The sequence below is a fragment of the Cyprinus carpio genome, chromosome B16 (assembly GCF_018340385.1).
Source record: "Cyprinus carpio isolate SPL01 chromosome B16, ASM1834038v1, whole genome shotgun sequence".
Taxonomy (NCBI): Eukaryota; Metazoa; Chordata; class Actinopteri; order Cypriniformes; family Cyprinidae; genus Cyprinus; species Cyprinus carpio.
This window is the reverse complement of record NC_056612.1, coordinates 9,809,292-9,825,686: the sequence shown is the minus strand read 5'-3', so window position 1 is coordinate 9,825,686 and position 16,395 is coordinate 9,809,292. Positions and strand designations below refer to the sequence as shown.

Genomic DNA, 16,395 nt, shown 5'->3' with positions numbered 1-16,395 from the left:
TTTAAGAAAACGATCAGATATAAAGAATAAACAATGTCTCTCTCTCTCCGTATGCATACAGTTGTTCCAGGAGCCGCAACTGTCATCATCATGGTGTGCGTGGGTTTCTTGGTTGTCATGGTGATTCTCGGTGTCTTTCGCATCCGTTCCATCCACCGCCGTGGTGAAGGAGCAAGAGGTGGAAGCAAAGAAGGCAGTAACCAATGGGACGATTCAGCCCTCACCATCATCGTGAACCCAATGGAGGTATGAATGCAAAAGTGTATACATGTACAACTCTTCAAAAGTTTGGGGTCAGTACATTTTTTTCATGTTTTTGAAAAGTACCAAGGTTGCATTTATTTGCTCAAAAATACAGAAAAACAACAGTAATAATGGGAAATATTATTACAATTTTAAATAACTGTTTTCTATTGGAATATATTTTAAAATGTAATATATTCCTGTGTTGGCAATGCTAAATTTTCAGCAGCAATTACTCCAGTCTTCAGTGTCATGCAATCCTTCAACAATCAAGTAAAGCTGATTTGGTGCTCATTTCTTATTATTAATAGTGTTGAGAAAAGTTGTGCTGCTTCATATTTTTTTATGATACATTTTTTTTCCAGGAATCTTTAATCAATAGAAAATTAAAAAGATCAGTATTTATTTGAAATACAAATGTTTAATAGCATTATAAAAGTCTTCACAGTCACTTTTGATCAATTTAATGCATCCTTGCTGAATTAAGGTATTAGTTTATTAAAAAAAAAACCTTACTTTCCCCAAGCTTGTGAACGGTAGTGTAGCAGCATTATTACTGATGAGTGTGGTATCTTATGCATCTCTCTTTATATTCTCTCTCTTAGACATATGAGAACCGCATGGGAATTGCAACAGATATGGAAGGAGAGTGTGACGACGAGGAAGAGGTAGTGGATTCGCCCGACGATACCAGTGACGACCAACGAATCATCATCAAGAAAGAGGGAAGAGACTCCGCCCCCAGACGCTACTGAGCCAATTAGCCACACCCACACACTAAAACACCACCCACTCATTTGAAACACAGGAATATACAAACACACACAGATGCACCATCAAAGAAAATGCAAAGTGTCTAACACACCAGTGACACAATTATAGGATATCAGCCTCTGTGAATGCTATGCTTCTCTCTGGAATGTACGCTCCCACAATGCACAACGAATTCCCTCTTTGCCACTCTCAACCCAGACCCCAATATATATTAATGGCACAATTTTATTCATTCATCCTACAACTGTTCCAATTGATGTGCTCACAACACTTTATCGAACATAATGAAAACACTAATTGTCAACTCATATCAACTAATTGACTCCGAATGTTTCAGATTACAGCCTTTTGTCATTAATATGACGTCTAGTGCCCAGTACACCGAGTACAAAACCACTTCAGAAGCTGTATTTCCTCTGCACAATCTGTCTCTTGATACATTCCTTGAACAAATTTACATGTACAGATATAGAGGACTAGTCAGTAAAGGTGTTTCGTAATAGTGATAGACTCCTGCTAGGTATGCAAGTGCTTTCTTTTAAGCATCCCAATGCACACACACACACACACACACACACACACACACAAATCTGTACACCTCTTCTCACAACCTCACGAAAAACACAGTACAGTGCAATGCCCTCTGCTGTATCAGAATGTTAGCTCAACCTGGGCAGTTTTGATTGTACTTAAATGTATGTAAATACAAATGACTACTACTATTAATCTCATTTTTTGTTGTTGGTTCCATTATTTTCGCTCATTCTTGGTCTTTGCACTTTCAGATAGGCTAGGTATTTTTTTCTAATATCTCTATTGGTAATATCCAGTGATACTGACAATAATAGTATTAGTAATAAGAGCGGTAATGATTGGCTTGATGAATGTCTATTTATTTGTGTGTTCAGTTGTGTAATTTAAAATTCACAGTGGAACAGAAAGGCAAATTATTGTTATGCCTACAACACTTTTCACCTCTGCCATCATCCTCCCTCTCTCTTTTCTTCCCTGTCCTTTCTCTATCCGTACACTCTTTAGATACTGCCACTGCTTTTTTGGTTTCTGAACGTTCAACTGTGCCACCCTTTCCTTCTTCCAGCTCGCACTCCTCCTCTCTTTTTCCTGTGACTATTTCTCTGTCTGTGTTAGTGTACAGTGGAAACCTGTCAGTAAATAAAGGCCTGTTGTTTTTGCAGTGTGATATTAAGAATGGATAAATTTGCATTAATAAGCTATATTATTACAATGGTTACCATTGGGACAATTAACTATACTTATAGACACAATGACATGGATTATATGGATTGATTGTTATTGATAACCGTCTGAAGAAATAATATGTTCAAAAATTCATAATAAAAACACACGGATGATGTTAGCAGATGGTCAGTGTTTTTTTTTTTTGTTATAGTCTTGAAAAGATGACTGTTGCAGATTAAAAATATTTAAAATTTAAAATACTTCTAAAACACACATTACGTATTAACAGATTACACACAGATGATCATAATGTGATTATGGAATATTAAATGTTTTAGAATATAAATAATGAATTGCCTATGAATCCTTCCTGTTCGGCAGGACATGATCTCCTGTCTTAATATATTGGATGAATTATTCAACCCACAATTTTGTAAGATTTAAATCATATTCATTCATAACAATATCACAATTAATTAAACATGAGTGAATTCTGTATAAATAAACCAACTACTGTAGTATTAGCAGATGTCACAATTTTGCAAAAAGTAAATAATAATAATAATTTCTACAATCAAACAATCAGTATTTTATTATAATTATTACTCATTTTAAGGGGTTTTCATGTGCTTACAGTATTAAAACATGTATACATCAGAATAGCATAAACAGTCAATTTACCACAAGACACTAACATTTAATTGAATCCATGGAAAAATAAAAATAAATACATCTATCTATCTATCTATCTATCTATCTATCTATCTATCTATCTATCTATCTATCTATCTATCTATCTATCTATCTATATTGTTTGTCTCTCACTTATCAGAATTCTGAACAATACTGCTAAAATTGCAACTAACCTGTTTATTTCCATCCTGTTAGACATCATATTTATTGCCAGTGTATGTTATAGATGAATAAAGTTGAGGTCCTTGAGCTTGAACAGAGCATTTCTGTTTCGGTACACACGTTTATAGCCATACGCCCCTAAATTACACATGCAAATTCATTTACATTTACAGAGCTAAAAAGATACTGCACAACAGGATTTAAAATGACTGCTCATTCTACAAGATCCTTTTCCTGAATCTCGAAACAATAGCTTATCAACCTGTCACTCAAAGCATGCGCTATCACTTTAGGAATTTTACGTAACTTCAGCGTAAATCTCGCTCCATCCGTCGTGCTGCTCAGCGCAGTTCAAAGCGCTGCTTACGGTCGGTCTTTACGCAAATCGCGTTTGTGAATAGCCGGAGTGTAGCGTGTAGGGTTTGTGTGGCTGGTTCGCTCCTGTTTCAGTCGACGGCCACACGGGGAAGGTAAATAAAGACAGAACGGTCACCAGCGCCACATTTCCCCGTCAGGTACCGACAACCACAGGGCCGTTAACCTCATCTGTCTTTTTAGGGCCTGCTACGCTCGGTCGTGTTTTGTCTTTGTCTAAACTCCATTACTCTCGGGATAAAAGGAGAAAGAGAGGAGAAGAGAGGTGACAACATCGCCTGTGCAGGTGAGATGAGTTTATTTAGCTTGTAAGCTAACTGTATGCAGCATATTTGACTTAGTTGACCTGCATGATTCAAGCCTGCTGCACAAAAACGGCTGTGAATAGCTAACGTTAACCGGTTACTGTCTGTTACGCTACGTTGGGATGTGAAACTGCCATTTACATTTGAGGAAAGTCACACTTGCACCTAATGTTCCTGTGCTGAGGCCAAACTGACAGCAGACAAGAGTCAGACTCGGTGCAGAAGTGTACAGGATGTCTATCATGCAGCTTTTGTGATATTATTTGAGTTCTGACTCTGATAACCTGTTCAACTGGTGCTCATTCATAGCACAAACCCTCTTGTTTGTCTCATTGATTTTACATCAAGTGTGACAAATACATGGAGGAAGCAGGTTGATTTGGGATTATTGCAAAACGACAGCAAGGTAAACCAGGGCTGCTTTTTCACATGCAATCTTGGTTAATTGTTAATAGCTGATTTTAGGAACAATGAAATCTGTGTAATCCTTCTAGTCTGGATAAGCTGATGGAACATATGTGTGGAAAGGTAGCTCAGTCTGCAGGATTTATCTCAAGCCGATGATTCATTGTCTTTCAATCCCTGTTCAGGCTGGAGACACTTCTGTTTGTGGTAACATAGGACTCCAGATATTCATCCAAACCACTTCCAGAGATGAAATTGTTTACGATAATTGTTATAGGCTGTTTATATGTTATGACTTTTATTGGTATAAATAAGACTAAGATGTGTGAAAGAAGCCACGGATGTCACTCTCAAGGGCACTGTGGTGATTCTGGTACCTTTCTGTGTTATTAGGGATACAAATTCTGGTCCCCTGGGGGTCTGGGACTCACTAGGGGCCCTCTTAAATGATAACTTACCCAAAAATGGGTAAAAATTTCATCATTTACTCTCACTCAAGTTGTTCCAAACCTGTGTATATTTCTTTCTTCTGTGTTTGTAATCAAACAGTTTATGGTAGTGACTTCCAAATATAGTATGAAAAAAAAAAATACTATGGAAGTCGATAGCTATCGTCAACCTTTTGGTTATCAACATTCTTCAAAATACAAATTTTTTTTTCGTGTTTGAACAGAAGAATAAAAAAACTCTTACAGGTTTGGAGCAACTTGAAGGTGAGTAAATAATGACAGAATTTTCATTTTAGGGTGAACTATACCTTTGAAATTACTTAATGTTTTAAATTAAGACAAAACAATCATTAAATAAGAAAAAAAATATCTAAGCAAGCATTTCTAGACACTTATAGTTTTTTTTTCCTACAAATAGCCTACTTTTCCTTAATCTTTATCCAGAAAAAATCATGAAAAGCTGGAAGAATCATGTAAACTCATTGTTTCTTTTTTAAACCAGATTTTTGCACTGATTTGTGCTAAAGTGTTGTTTGTTTGTGTTGAGTGATTTACTTTAACCGCGTAGTCTATGATAGTCAGATTATTTCAGCTTCAGACTGTGATTTCATTGGAGTATAAACATGTTTGATATTTCTGAGCCAATTTAAGAACATGTATTGTTCTTTTGTCACGCATCTCCTAGCAACAAAGCACATATTTTTGCGCTAGTTGTGATCGATTTGAAAGTCTGGTAGTGTACGATCCTCAGTCACTTTGTGTATGATACCCAGTTTTTCTTCTGTAACTATTTACAAAGCAAGCAAGTGTATGACACCTAGTGTTTCAAATCTGTTCAGATTTTTAAAAGTCATGTAGTGTGTTCCAGCCTATAGAGATTAAAAGAAGTTTTGAAAATGAAACTAGGGCTGGGGGGGCCTTCAGATGTTGTTTTAGACAACGGGGGACCTCAAAAGATTAAGAACCCTTAACCACTTCACTGCTGTCAATTTTATAGTAACATACCATCCAATGATGATGTTATGTTTTCTTGTAGGTATCTCAAGGTGTTAGTTTGATCCAGCTTGACGGTGTTTTGCCATGGCGATGCGGGAGTTAGTAGAGGCAGAATGTGGGGGAGCCAATCCCCTCATGAAACTGACAGGTCACATGACCCAAGAGGGCGGGGCTTGGAGACACCGATCAACACCCACTGTAAGTTACTGGACATTTTCTTTGTTGTTACCATGACAAAATAATTACACATCATTGTCTTTAATGCAAATACGGTGATTTGCATGGAATGTGATCACACTGTTCTTCAACGTTATGGTTATCATTTATTGGTAAGTTAACTAAATAAAGTCAACTACTCAGAAAAAAATCTATATAATTAATTGGAATAAAAGAATAGTTAAATCATCTAATAAAAACAAAATAAATAAATAGATTAATAGATTGACAAATAGTAGTTAGTTTCATCCTAAAAAATAATAAAATACAATTAAATGAATAATAAAAAGCTCCTTTTTTCCCTTTCCCCCACAGATTCCTCCTACTCCAATTGAAATAGCCACTGAAGAGGAGGTGTGTGGTCTTTTGGATATTTCAATATTTTATAGACCTGATGAGTTTGCCAAATAGTGTGTGATCATGTTTTCTGTTCATACTGTAATGACATCTTGTTGTTTTGAAATGCAGCTGGTCAGTGAGTTTCTCCAGGCCCCACAACGACCTCCTCACAGTTTTGATATGGGTCAACTGCTGGAGGAGATGCAGCAGATAGATCAACAGAGCTACAGACAGGCTCCACAGAGAGGTAGACTGCACAAACACACATACAGTCCGATTTTAACACTCTTCTGTGTGTTATAACTATATGTTTTTGATTCCCAGCTCCTGACGTGGCCGCTCTGGCGCTGTCTGGAGATTGGGCAGCAGAGTTCCTGTCTAGTGCTGACGCCGCCTCTTCTTCTGGACAAGCTGGTCTGGATCCAGCTGATGCTGATTGGACCAGAGAATTCATCAATGAAGTGGCAGGTTAATATTGATTAATGTGTGCTATTTTAGCCCTGATTTGATCTTTTTTCATTTTGGATGCCATTAGGATTATTATAATGTCGTTAGGAGCCATTGGATGTCATTAGGTGGAGCTGACGATTCTTCACTTGTCTTTGCCAAGCCATCCTTTCATTCTCCACAGCTTCACTCTTTCTTTCATCTTCTGTTGAACCTCCACTATTCAGTTCCCTTCCTCCTGTCTCATAGACCCTGGCCGCTGGGCAGAGGAGTACCTGGAGCAGTCAGAGGAGAAGTTATGGCTGGGAGATTTGGGAGAAAGAGAACAGGACAAAGAATGGTATTTTATGTATCTTAGAAGAATAATACAGAGAGACTTGTCGTAATAGCAATAGACTCTACTGTTTGGGGTAGTGACTTCAGTAACTTGGTATTTTTAGTGCTTTTGGAGTCTCTTGTGCTCAGCAAAACTGCATTTATTTGATTAAAATTACAGTAAAGGGAAAGGCTAGAACTTCATTGACAAAGACTGGAAGGTTATTGCTGTAATTCTTTGTTCCACAGTTATGTTCCACAATTTGAAGATGCAGTGAAAGATATGAACATGTTAAAAAAAATTGGTACAGTCACTATATCCTTACTTTAATATATCTTTTTATCATATCAGGGCACAAGAATACCAGTCAGGCGAAGAACTACGGCAAACAGCAAATGAACTCCTTGCCAAAGTGGATGACCCTAAACTAAAGAACACAGAGGTGAGAGTAAGAGGAGGGTTTAAGGGTTTAACTGTTCTTTGAGCTGCACCCGAAACACTTCAGTCAATGTCACCATATGCAGAGATAGATTAAACAAGCATACAGATATTGCACCTAAAACACAGATTAATACTCGGTTTTAAAATGAATAGTCCTTTCTGTGTTTTGTGCCAGTTTGCTGTGTTGCTTGTCCACCTGCAAACGGGTATAATGAATTATATTACTTTGAAGAAGAATAGTTTATTCTGTAGCTATTTATAAAACACTGGTGTCTGATTGTAGTGCTGTTACCTCGATTCTTATAAAAGCAGCAAGCTACTTAAATCTAAGAGTTGCAGTAAAAGGGTTTTTGACAGTCCACATTGGTAAAATCACTGTAAAACATGGCCTCTCATGACATATTGCTCTATTAAATGCAGCAACACTGAGAGTTTAATGTAGATTTTTTTTATTTGGCAGGACTTTTGACCTAAGTTTGCTCTGCTTTCACCAATGCCACATCACAGAATTGATCTGTAGAAAGTTGTTATTTAAAGTTGGATCACTTAAATTTAGGTTTGATGTGAAGGTTTGCTGACAATTTACGCACCCTCAGGCCATCTGAGATGTAGCCGAGTTTGTTTCTTCATCAGAACAGATTTGGGATATTTAGCATGGGTGCAGTGAATGGGTGATGTCAGAATGGGAATCCAGACAGCTGACAAAAACATTACAACAATCCACAATTATTTCCCTGTGACTCCAGTCTATCAATTACTGTCTTGTGAAGTGATAAACTGTGTGTATGTAAGAAGAAGTCCATGCCCTCTTGTCCTCTCATCAAAATCCACTGTTTTGGACTGATTATGTTTGTAAACGGTGCTTGATCTATGCGTATTTCTTTACTGATTCAGACAAGATGACTTTCTCACTGGAGGAAGCAATATTATGAATGGAGAATTATGAAAGTATTTTAGCCGTAAACAGGTGTTTGAAGTTTAATATCGTCATAATGATCAGATTTTCACTTCTTAAGATGTTAATTGATGGACTGGAGTCATGTTGATTACTTGTGGATTATTGTAATGTTTTTATCAGCTGTTTGGACTCTCATTCTGACGGCACCCATTCCCTGCAGAGGATCCGTTGGTGAGCAAGTGATGTAATGCTAAATTTCTTAAAATCTTTACTTATAAAGAAACAAACTCATCTCATCTTGGATGTTTTAAGGATGAGTAAATTGTGCGTTTTTGGGTGAACTGTTCCTTTAAGAGATGCTAAAACTGTTAATGTTGTCTCAAGGGATCTTTTTACATCCCAGTATGCACTTCTGGCTAACTTTTAGAAAGGTTTAAGTAATAGATTAACCTGTTTAGGTTCACTTTTGACTTGTGGTAGATAATAAAGTGATGTGACATTGATCTTGTTTTCATGGGCATTTCCTTTACTTGCTCATATTTCCCTCTCTTTCATTTACTCTGCTCATGCTTCATCATATAATTTGGGATACGTTATGCCTTTGGCCGTTATTTCTTCCTCCTTGTGGTCTGCTTGTGTCTGACCATAACTGTCAAGAAGAAACCACTAGTGGACTTGTGTGTGTGTTCATCGCCAGTGTGTTTCCTGTTAGCAGTAGATGTGTAATAGCTGTTGTTGTTGTTGTTATTGTGTAGTTCCTGCGGTTCATTAGGCAGATTGGAGAGGGCAGTGTGACTGTGGAGGACAGAGCAGGAAAAGAGAACACTGATAAAGCACAGGCCAAGGAGGCACAGCACTGGGCCTCCAGCATTAACCAGGTACGAGCCCTTCCCAGCTCCTGCCGTAGAGGAAACACTGTGAAGGGTGACACTGCAGCCCCTTGGCAGACATCATGGCTCTTCTCAAGCTGCTTGGCAAAATTAGCCATAACTACACAGTATACCGCTGCTGGGTTTTAAATAATTACTCATGAGAAATACAGTTTTATTTGTTGTAGAGACTGGATTCTGTATATATAGTGGGGTCTGAGACCATAGTCTGAGATCTATTATATTATATTATATTATATTATATTATATTATATTATATTATATTATATTATATTATATTATATTACTAAATAAGAAATTCACCAAAGATTCATTAAATTTATCAAATGTTACAATATATATTTATAATTTACAAAAGATTTTTGTCAAATAAATGCTGTTCCTTTGAACTTTCTATTCATCAAAAAGTCCTGAAAAATAAAAACAATCATTTCCACAAAAATATTAGTCAGCAAAACTGTTTTCAACATTTCTAACAACATGAAATGTTTCTTGAGCAGCAAAGCAATGTATTAGAATGATTTCTGAAGGATCATGTGACACTGAAGTCCTTAGTAATGTCTGCTGAAAATTCATAAAAATATCAAATAAATTGCAATGATAATGTATTTATTTATTATAAAATGTATTTGAGTGTTATTTTAACTTGTAATAATATTTCACAATATTACTGTTTTTACTGTATTTTTGATTGAATAATTGCAGCTTTGTTGAGCATATAAGACTTTGTTCAAAAAAATAAAAATAAGTAAAAAAAACTGACCCCAAACCTTTGAACTAGAGAATAATTTGAAAAACCTCAGTCAATTTAATTTTAATATTTTATTATATAAATGTTTTGTATTTTTATAAACATTTTTAAACATACAGTTAAAACATTTAAATTATTACAGTTTATTGGAAAGCATTATGATGTAAAATGATTAAGAAATATTGTAGATTCTATGCAATTTCATTTGCTCAAATGTTACCCTGTTCATAGAAATATGTATTAAAACTTGCTAGTGGTCTCAGACTTTTAGACCCCACTGTAGGTCAAGCCAAGTTTTTTCAAAAGAAAAATCACAATTCTCCAGGACTAGGTCTACACTATGCTTTCTAAAAACTTTTTTTTTATCTTATGGTTCAAACAAGCAGTAGTTTAATTGTGATATTTCCTTCTTCCTTTTGTCATGGTTGGTCATCATGACATCTTTTGATCCCATCTTGATACCTTTTAACCTCCACCCATACCTAAATTTCCCCACTATCCTTAATAATCTCACACCAAACACATAAATACCCCTCCCTGTAACCTCTGTCCCATACTGGCTGCCCAGTTCCTGGAATCAGGGGAAGGGACTGTGCAAGTGGAAACTCGAGAGGGCAAAAAGAAGAATGACAAAATTAAAGCTAAACAGGCAGAGCAATGGGCTACTATCGTCAGGCAGGTAGGACCCTTATCATCTGGCAACAGTGATACAGTAGTCCTGCGATTTCTGTTCTGTCTGTGATTTTAGGCTTGTCATTTTCGTTATGTTAACTAGCCCCTGCAGACCAAACCTTAAAGAGAGCAAACTGTTGCATTAATTTAAAACAGTGCTTTTAACGTAATTATCGCTGCAAGACACCAGGCCTGTAGAGCTAAAGCCCTGCTCACACTGCTTTTCATTTGTGCCCAGCTGCTGAAACCACTTTGACTTCCTGCAGTAGTGAAGGTACACTGAGCATTGCTTGCTATTTTTAAAGTAGAGAGGAAAGGAAAGATGGATGAATGAGGGTAAGAGTTTTTCTTCTTCTGTCGGTTTCCCAAACCCTCTTTTTCATTTTCCATTACATCCTTTCTTTATTCCCCCACTCTCATTCATCACAGTATGTGTTTTTTCTCTTCCCTTCGGCTGAGTAGTGTTTAAGCATTTGCAGGCTTTGTGATGTGTTCTCGAGGCTGCTAACAGCCTGGCATGTCGCTGTGCTCGTTAGGTTTCGGCAGAGTCTGCAGAATCTTGGGTAGATGAATTCACTGCGTACGGGCCAGACTTCCAGCAGGCCAAAGCGGCGGTCGAGGTGAGACAGACTAAACACTTGCACATGTTTACATGAACTTTACTGTGATACTGTAGCATTCACTGCTGCCTGTGTGTTGTGTGTGTGAGTTCAGAGTGATGTTGATTTCTGGGAGAAACTCCAGCAGGAGTGGGAGGAAATGGAGAAGAGGGATGCTGAAGCTCACCCTTGGCTCTCAGATTTCGACCAGATGCTCAGCAGCTCTTATGACAAGGTATCTGGATATTGTACATCTGTGCCCATTTACAGCATGGACACTTCCACTTAATTAAAAGGCTCTAGTCTGTACTTTATTACAGTTTATATAACAGTTAGTTCCGTTATATAAACAAATTTTATTTTCCTAAAGTATATATTTTTTTATTGTTCAGAGTCCAAAAACACTACTGTTCAAAGGGTTTTTTCATGTTTATGAAAGATGTCTCTTTGCTTACCAGGGTGCAGTTATTTGATCAAAAATACAGTAAAAACAGTAATATTGTGAAATATTATTATAAACTAACTGTTTTATATTTTATTATATTTCAAAATTTCCAGTGATGTGTCAAATCTGAATTTACACCAGCAGTTACTCCAGTTCTCAGTGTTTTTTTTATTTTTTTTATTTAAAGAAATCATTCTAATATGCTGATTTGGTGCTCAAGAAACATTCTTTATTATTATCAATGTTGAAAACAGTTGTTCTGCTTAATATTTTTGTGAAAACCATGTTTTTTTAAAAAACATTCTTTAATAAATTGAAGTCAAAATAACAGCATTTATTTAAAATATAAATCTTTTGTAACATTATAAATGCCTTTACTGTCACTCTTGATCAATTGAATGCATCCTTGCTGAATAAAACTATAATTCATTTACAGGTATATAAAGTTTTTCAGAAATGGCAAAAAAAAAAAAAAAAAAAAAAAAAAAATTGAGGAAAAATGGTATGTGAACATTTACTTTAATGTTTATATACCATAAAACTTACTGTGAATATGCCTTTACTTTTCTCCTAGGGATATCAGTTTGAAGAAGACAACCCCTACCTGTCCCATGATGATCCGTTTGCTGAGGGCATGAAGAGGATGGAGGCAGGGGACATTCCTGGAGCCGTCCGTCTCTTTGAGAGCGCAGTTCAGAGAGAGCCAGAAAACCAGCTGGTCAGAGCTTCATACGTATAATCTCGACATCCAAAAACTGATGATACATTTGTCTCAAGGGATTCTAACGGTGTTCTTCTTTCTTGTTTGTCTTTGTGAAATGCTGACTGTGTGTGATGATGCTGCAGGCTTGGCAATATCTGGGCACCTGCCAGGCAGAGAATGAGCAAGAGTTTGCAGCTATCAGCGCCCTCCGCAGGTGAGAAGTATAACTGCAACCTCACTGTACACAGCAATTAAATTCTCTATGAAAAATCAGTAAAATACGGCTTCCACCTTTTTTAATTCAAGTCTCAATTGTTTTTAGATGTATTGAGCTGAAAAAGGACAATCTGACGGCTCTCATGGCTTTAGCTGTGAGCTTCACCAATGAGTCACTGCACAGACAGGCCTGCGAGACGCTCCGTGATTGGTTGAGGCACAACCCTAAATACCGGCATATCCTCGAGCAGCATGAACGAGAGAAAGAGCGGGAGAGTGTGAGAGAGAGGGAGAAAGAGAGGGAGAGATTTGGATCCCTTCTGCCAGAGTAAGAGGTTTCCTCAATGCTGTGAAAAAAACAAAAACACTGCATGATGAGTGACACTGCATTTTGTTGGTTGCACCAGACACACCACACTGAAATCTCATTGACTGAAGTATTGCTTGGAGTCATTTTGGACTCATTAAGATATTTTTTTTTTAAAGACATTAACTTTTTTTCCAGCAAGGTTGCAATTAACTACATAAAATGGTTGAAAAGACATTTATAAAGTTACAGAATATTCGTTTCAAATAATTGCTGTTCTTTTAAACTTTCCATTCATTGACGAATCCAAAGAAATGTATCAGTTTTCACAAAAATATATTAAGCAGCACAACTGTTTTCAACATTGATAATGGTAAGAAATGTTTCTTGAACACCCAATCAGCATATTAGAATGATTTCTGAAGGATCATGTGACGCTAAAGACTGGAGTAATGATGCAGAAATGTAAGCTTTACCATCACAGGATTACATTTTTGTTTATTCCTGAAAGTATTTATGTGGAACTTGAAAAATAATGGATATGACAAAAATTAGGGAGAATCATAAAAAAAGCATCATGGAAATTATGAAAATAGAAGACAACATTTTTACATTTAGTGTGGGTGGACAAATGGTTAGGACACAGTGTGTCACTGTAACATTGAGGGACAAGTCAGAATGATTTTACCAAAGACTTTAACTTCTTGAACCCAGAATTCCTTTTTAAACCGTTTTCATGATTGTGCAACACTGTGAACTGATCAGACGTGGAAACAGCTGCAGCAGCCTGTTTTTAATGCCTTTTTACATTAATGTGACGCATGCATAAGTGACTGGACAGGGTGTTGTAACCAAGCAACATTTGTCACCAATCATAAGCGGGCAGTGCTCTAAAAATACTCAGTCTTACACAAACACAGGTGTGGAGTTCAATCTGCAGACAGCATTGTGACTAGCTGCATATGTTCTGTTTTAATCAGTTGAGAATGCAGATATTAAAATACATTTTGCATGACTCAGGAATGATTATGCACTTTTTTTTTTTATTATTAAAAAATATTTTCTAAAATAAATTCTACTCACCATTTCATTCAAAAACAACATGAATTTTCTTTCAGTGGAGCACAAAGGACAAATTTTTGCAGAATTTTCTTGCTGCTCTGCTCCAAGTACTTTAAGTGTATAAGGATGTGGTCCCTCAAGATCAATGACGACAAAAATAGTGTCCTAAAATTGTCTCTATCTCTTTTAAGTAACAGACTAATCCATTCTTTCACTTGTTGTTCTTCCTCCTAGGGCACTGTTTAATGAAGTGCAGACGTTGTTTTTGAGTGCAGCGGCCGCGGAGCCCACACAGGTGGACCCTGAGCTGCAGTGTGGTCTGGGCGTCCTCTTCAACCTGAGCGGAGAGTATGACAAGGCTGTGGACTGCTTCTCTGCCGCCCTGTCTGTGACACCACAGGTTGGTTCTTTCACACTTAACACTGATACACCAAGCAAGTTAAAACGAAACAATATAAAGTTTTAATAATCATTCTAATTCTCTGAGAACAGAGAAGTCCACACCACAGCTATAACGACAATCCCACTGAGGAACGATTATCAGTGGAATCACTCTCAGTATGTTGTTTTTTTTTCTAGTTGATGAAAAGAGAAAAACTTTGACAGCCAGAAAAACATTGACTTGAAAGAGCTTGAGCGACAGATGACAAAACTGTAACGCACGCTTATTGTCCATTGGTGTGGATGTTAATATAGCTATCTTTATAGCTATTGTTCTTGGTGCGTCATGAAACATTTGCGAATAAAGCACAGTTTCCATCTAATGAGCTGAAGGGAACAAAATCATCACTTCCTGATTAACTTGTGCTAAATATCATGAAGAAAAATAACATTTGACAAAAATGACAAAATTAGCATTTCATATGCTGTGCAATGAGATCGGTCCATTGGTTGGTCCAGTTTTATGCGGTCTCATCGCAAAGTCACATGTTTTTTTTTTTTGATGCGCATTTAAGGAATTTACTCTGTAAAAGTGTTTCCATTGTCATTTATGCGCATGTTTTCTTACCAGACAAGAAATTTATCCTACTTAGTTGAGCGCATACATTTTTTTTTAATGCGCATTTTTTGAATTAATGCGCATCTTGGCATTTCCATCCAGTATTTTTTAAAAATTTTTATGCGATATCCCAAAATGCACATAAAAATAGGTGGATGGAAACATAGCTACTGTTACATTCTACATATTGTTCATCAGTATTTTAGTTCACATTCTTCCGTCTCTCAACCTTACATGAAGGATTATCTGCTGTGGAACAAGCTGGGAGCGACTCTTGCTAACGGGAACCGATCAGAAGAGGCAGTTGCTGCTTACAGACGCGCACTGGAGTTACAGCCTGGATTTGTACGTAGCCGATATAACCTGGGCATCAGCTGTGTCAATCTGGGTGCGCACAGGTTAGTAAAAGAAGGTTTAACCAGGGTACACATGTCAGAAAGTGCTAAGATGCTACAATAAATGCCATCCTTTTTTGTTTTATCTCTTTCAGGGAGGCAGTAGAGCACTTCCTAGAGGCCCTTTCTCTGCAGCGACAGGCCGCAGGTGATGGAGAGGGAGGTGCGGGTCGAGGACCAGGTGTAGCAGCCACTGTGATGTCAGACAACATCTGGTCCACATTACGCATGGCACTGAGCATGATGGGAGAAAGCTCGCTTTACTCCGCCGCCGACCGGCGAGATCTGGACACACTGCTGGTGCACTTCTGCCAGAGAGATGGAGAGACAGAATGAAGGATGGAGGAGATGAAGGGCCACAGGAAGATAGAATGCGAGTGTGGAGAAGCCTGTTTGGGAGAGAAAGGAGCAAGATTGGAGGTGTACATTTCAACAGAGGACATGACTTTTGATGGTGCTAAAATGTGAGGAGATAAAAAAAAGAGAACAAAACGAGTGTGAAACATCCATTTAGCTCCAGCACTATGTTAACGGACAGACGGATGAACTGATGACTGTCCTTAATGAAAAGATGTTAAAAAGTTCATGGTACAAACTTGCTACGGTTTTTGTCACAAGTTTACGCTTACAGAGAATCTCTTTTAATTTTGTTAATCTTGAAGATTACAGGTTTTTTTCATTGTCCTTATCAAAATTACTCTAATATTTCTCAAATGGGGGCAAATAAGGTCCCTGCACTGTGAGCTCAAAGTACTTGCCTCTGTTTGACACAGAGATGAGAATGTGGAGAAATAACTGTGTTCTACATCACTACGGATCCCATACAAAGTAACAAAGGTGATTTTGCAAGCCTTTAAATTATATTGCCAACTTTATTTGTGAGTGACCGAAGGGTAAGACATGTCTGTAAGCACTCTTTCTTATCAGATATTTGCTTTTGCTGTAAATTAATTTGCTTAATTGTAAATTCTGCTTGCCATATTGTGTATTGTATCATAATTATTAATGTTTTGCATATAGCCAATTTAAATTGCTATTATGGTCGATGTAATTCAAGCAATAAAGCTTTGACAAATGCTTGGTAACTAAGAAAAAG

The 16,395-nt window shown here is 37.2% G+C and overlaps 2 protein-coding genes across 5 annotated transcripts; both read left to right on the top strand.

Moving 5' to 3' along the window:
- The first annotated feature begins 18 nt into the window (after positions 1-18).
- On the top strand, positions 19-2,395 carry LOC122139955 (calsyntenin-3-like). The gene is made up of 2 exons (XM_042740615.1): positions 19-246; positions 849-2,395. The coding sequence occupies exons 1-2, from the start codon at positions 34-36 to the stop codon at positions 996-998; spliced, it is 363 nt and encodes a 120-aa protein (XP_042596549.1). The 5' UTR covers positions 19-33; the 3' UTR covers positions 999-2,395.
- A 1,013-nt stretch (positions 2,396-3,408) lies between these two features.
- Positions 3,409-16,388, top strand: LOC109048691 (peroxisomal targeting signal 1 receptor). Of its 4 annotated transcripts, none has more exons than XM_019066344.2 (17): positions 3,409-3,542; positions 3,631-3,733; positions 5,643-5,800; positions 6,134-6,172; positions 6,287-6,404; positions 6,482-6,625; positions 6,854-6,944; positions 7,272-7,362; positions 9,015-9,137; positions 11,109-11,192; positions 11,287-11,406; positions 12,191-12,334; positions 12,463-12,533; positions 12,642-12,863; positions 14,139-14,304; positions 15,145-15,302; positions 15,395-16,388. In XM_019066344.2, the coding sequence occupies exons 3-17, from the start codon at positions 5,687-5,689 to the stop codon at positions 15,633-15,635; spliced, it is 1,926 nt and encodes a 641-aa protein (XP_018921889.1). In that variant the 5' UTR covers positions 3,409-3,542; positions 3,631-3,733; positions 5,643-5,686; the 3' UTR covers positions 15,636-16,388. The 4 variants fall into 4 exon arrangements, with proteins under 4 accessions (XP_018921889.1, XP_018921891.1, XP_042596542.1 ...); XM_019066346.2 differs by adding an exon at positions 10,469-10,579 and having other exon boundaries at positions 3,467-3,733; XM_042740608.1 differs by having other exon boundaries at positions 3,468-3,733.
- The last annotated feature ends 7 nt before the right edge of the window (positions 16,389-16,395 follow it).

Excerpts from the sequence above, each read along its gene's own strand:
- LOC122139955 (XM_042740615.1), top strand. The coding sequence starts at position 34 with ATGTCTCTCTCTCTCCGTATGCATACAGTTGTTCCAGGAGCCGCAACT. Across the intron at positions 247-848 it reads TCATCGTGAACCCAATGGAG|ACATATGAGAACCGCATGGG; the intron begins GTATGAATGCAA and ends TCTCTCTCTTAG.
- LOC109048691 (XM_019066346.2), top strand. The coding sequence starts at position 5,687 with ATGGCGATGCGGGAGTTAGTAGAGGCAGAATGTGGGGGAGCCAATCCC. Across the intron at positions 6,945-7,271 it reads AGAGAACAGGACAAAGAATG|GGCACAAGAATACCAGTCAG; the intron begins GTATTTTATGTA and ends TTATCATATCAG. Across the intron at positions 11,193-11,286 it reads AGGCCAAAGCGGCGGTCGAG|AGTGATGTTGATTTCTGGGA; the intron begins GTGAGACAGACT and ends GTGTGAGTTCAG.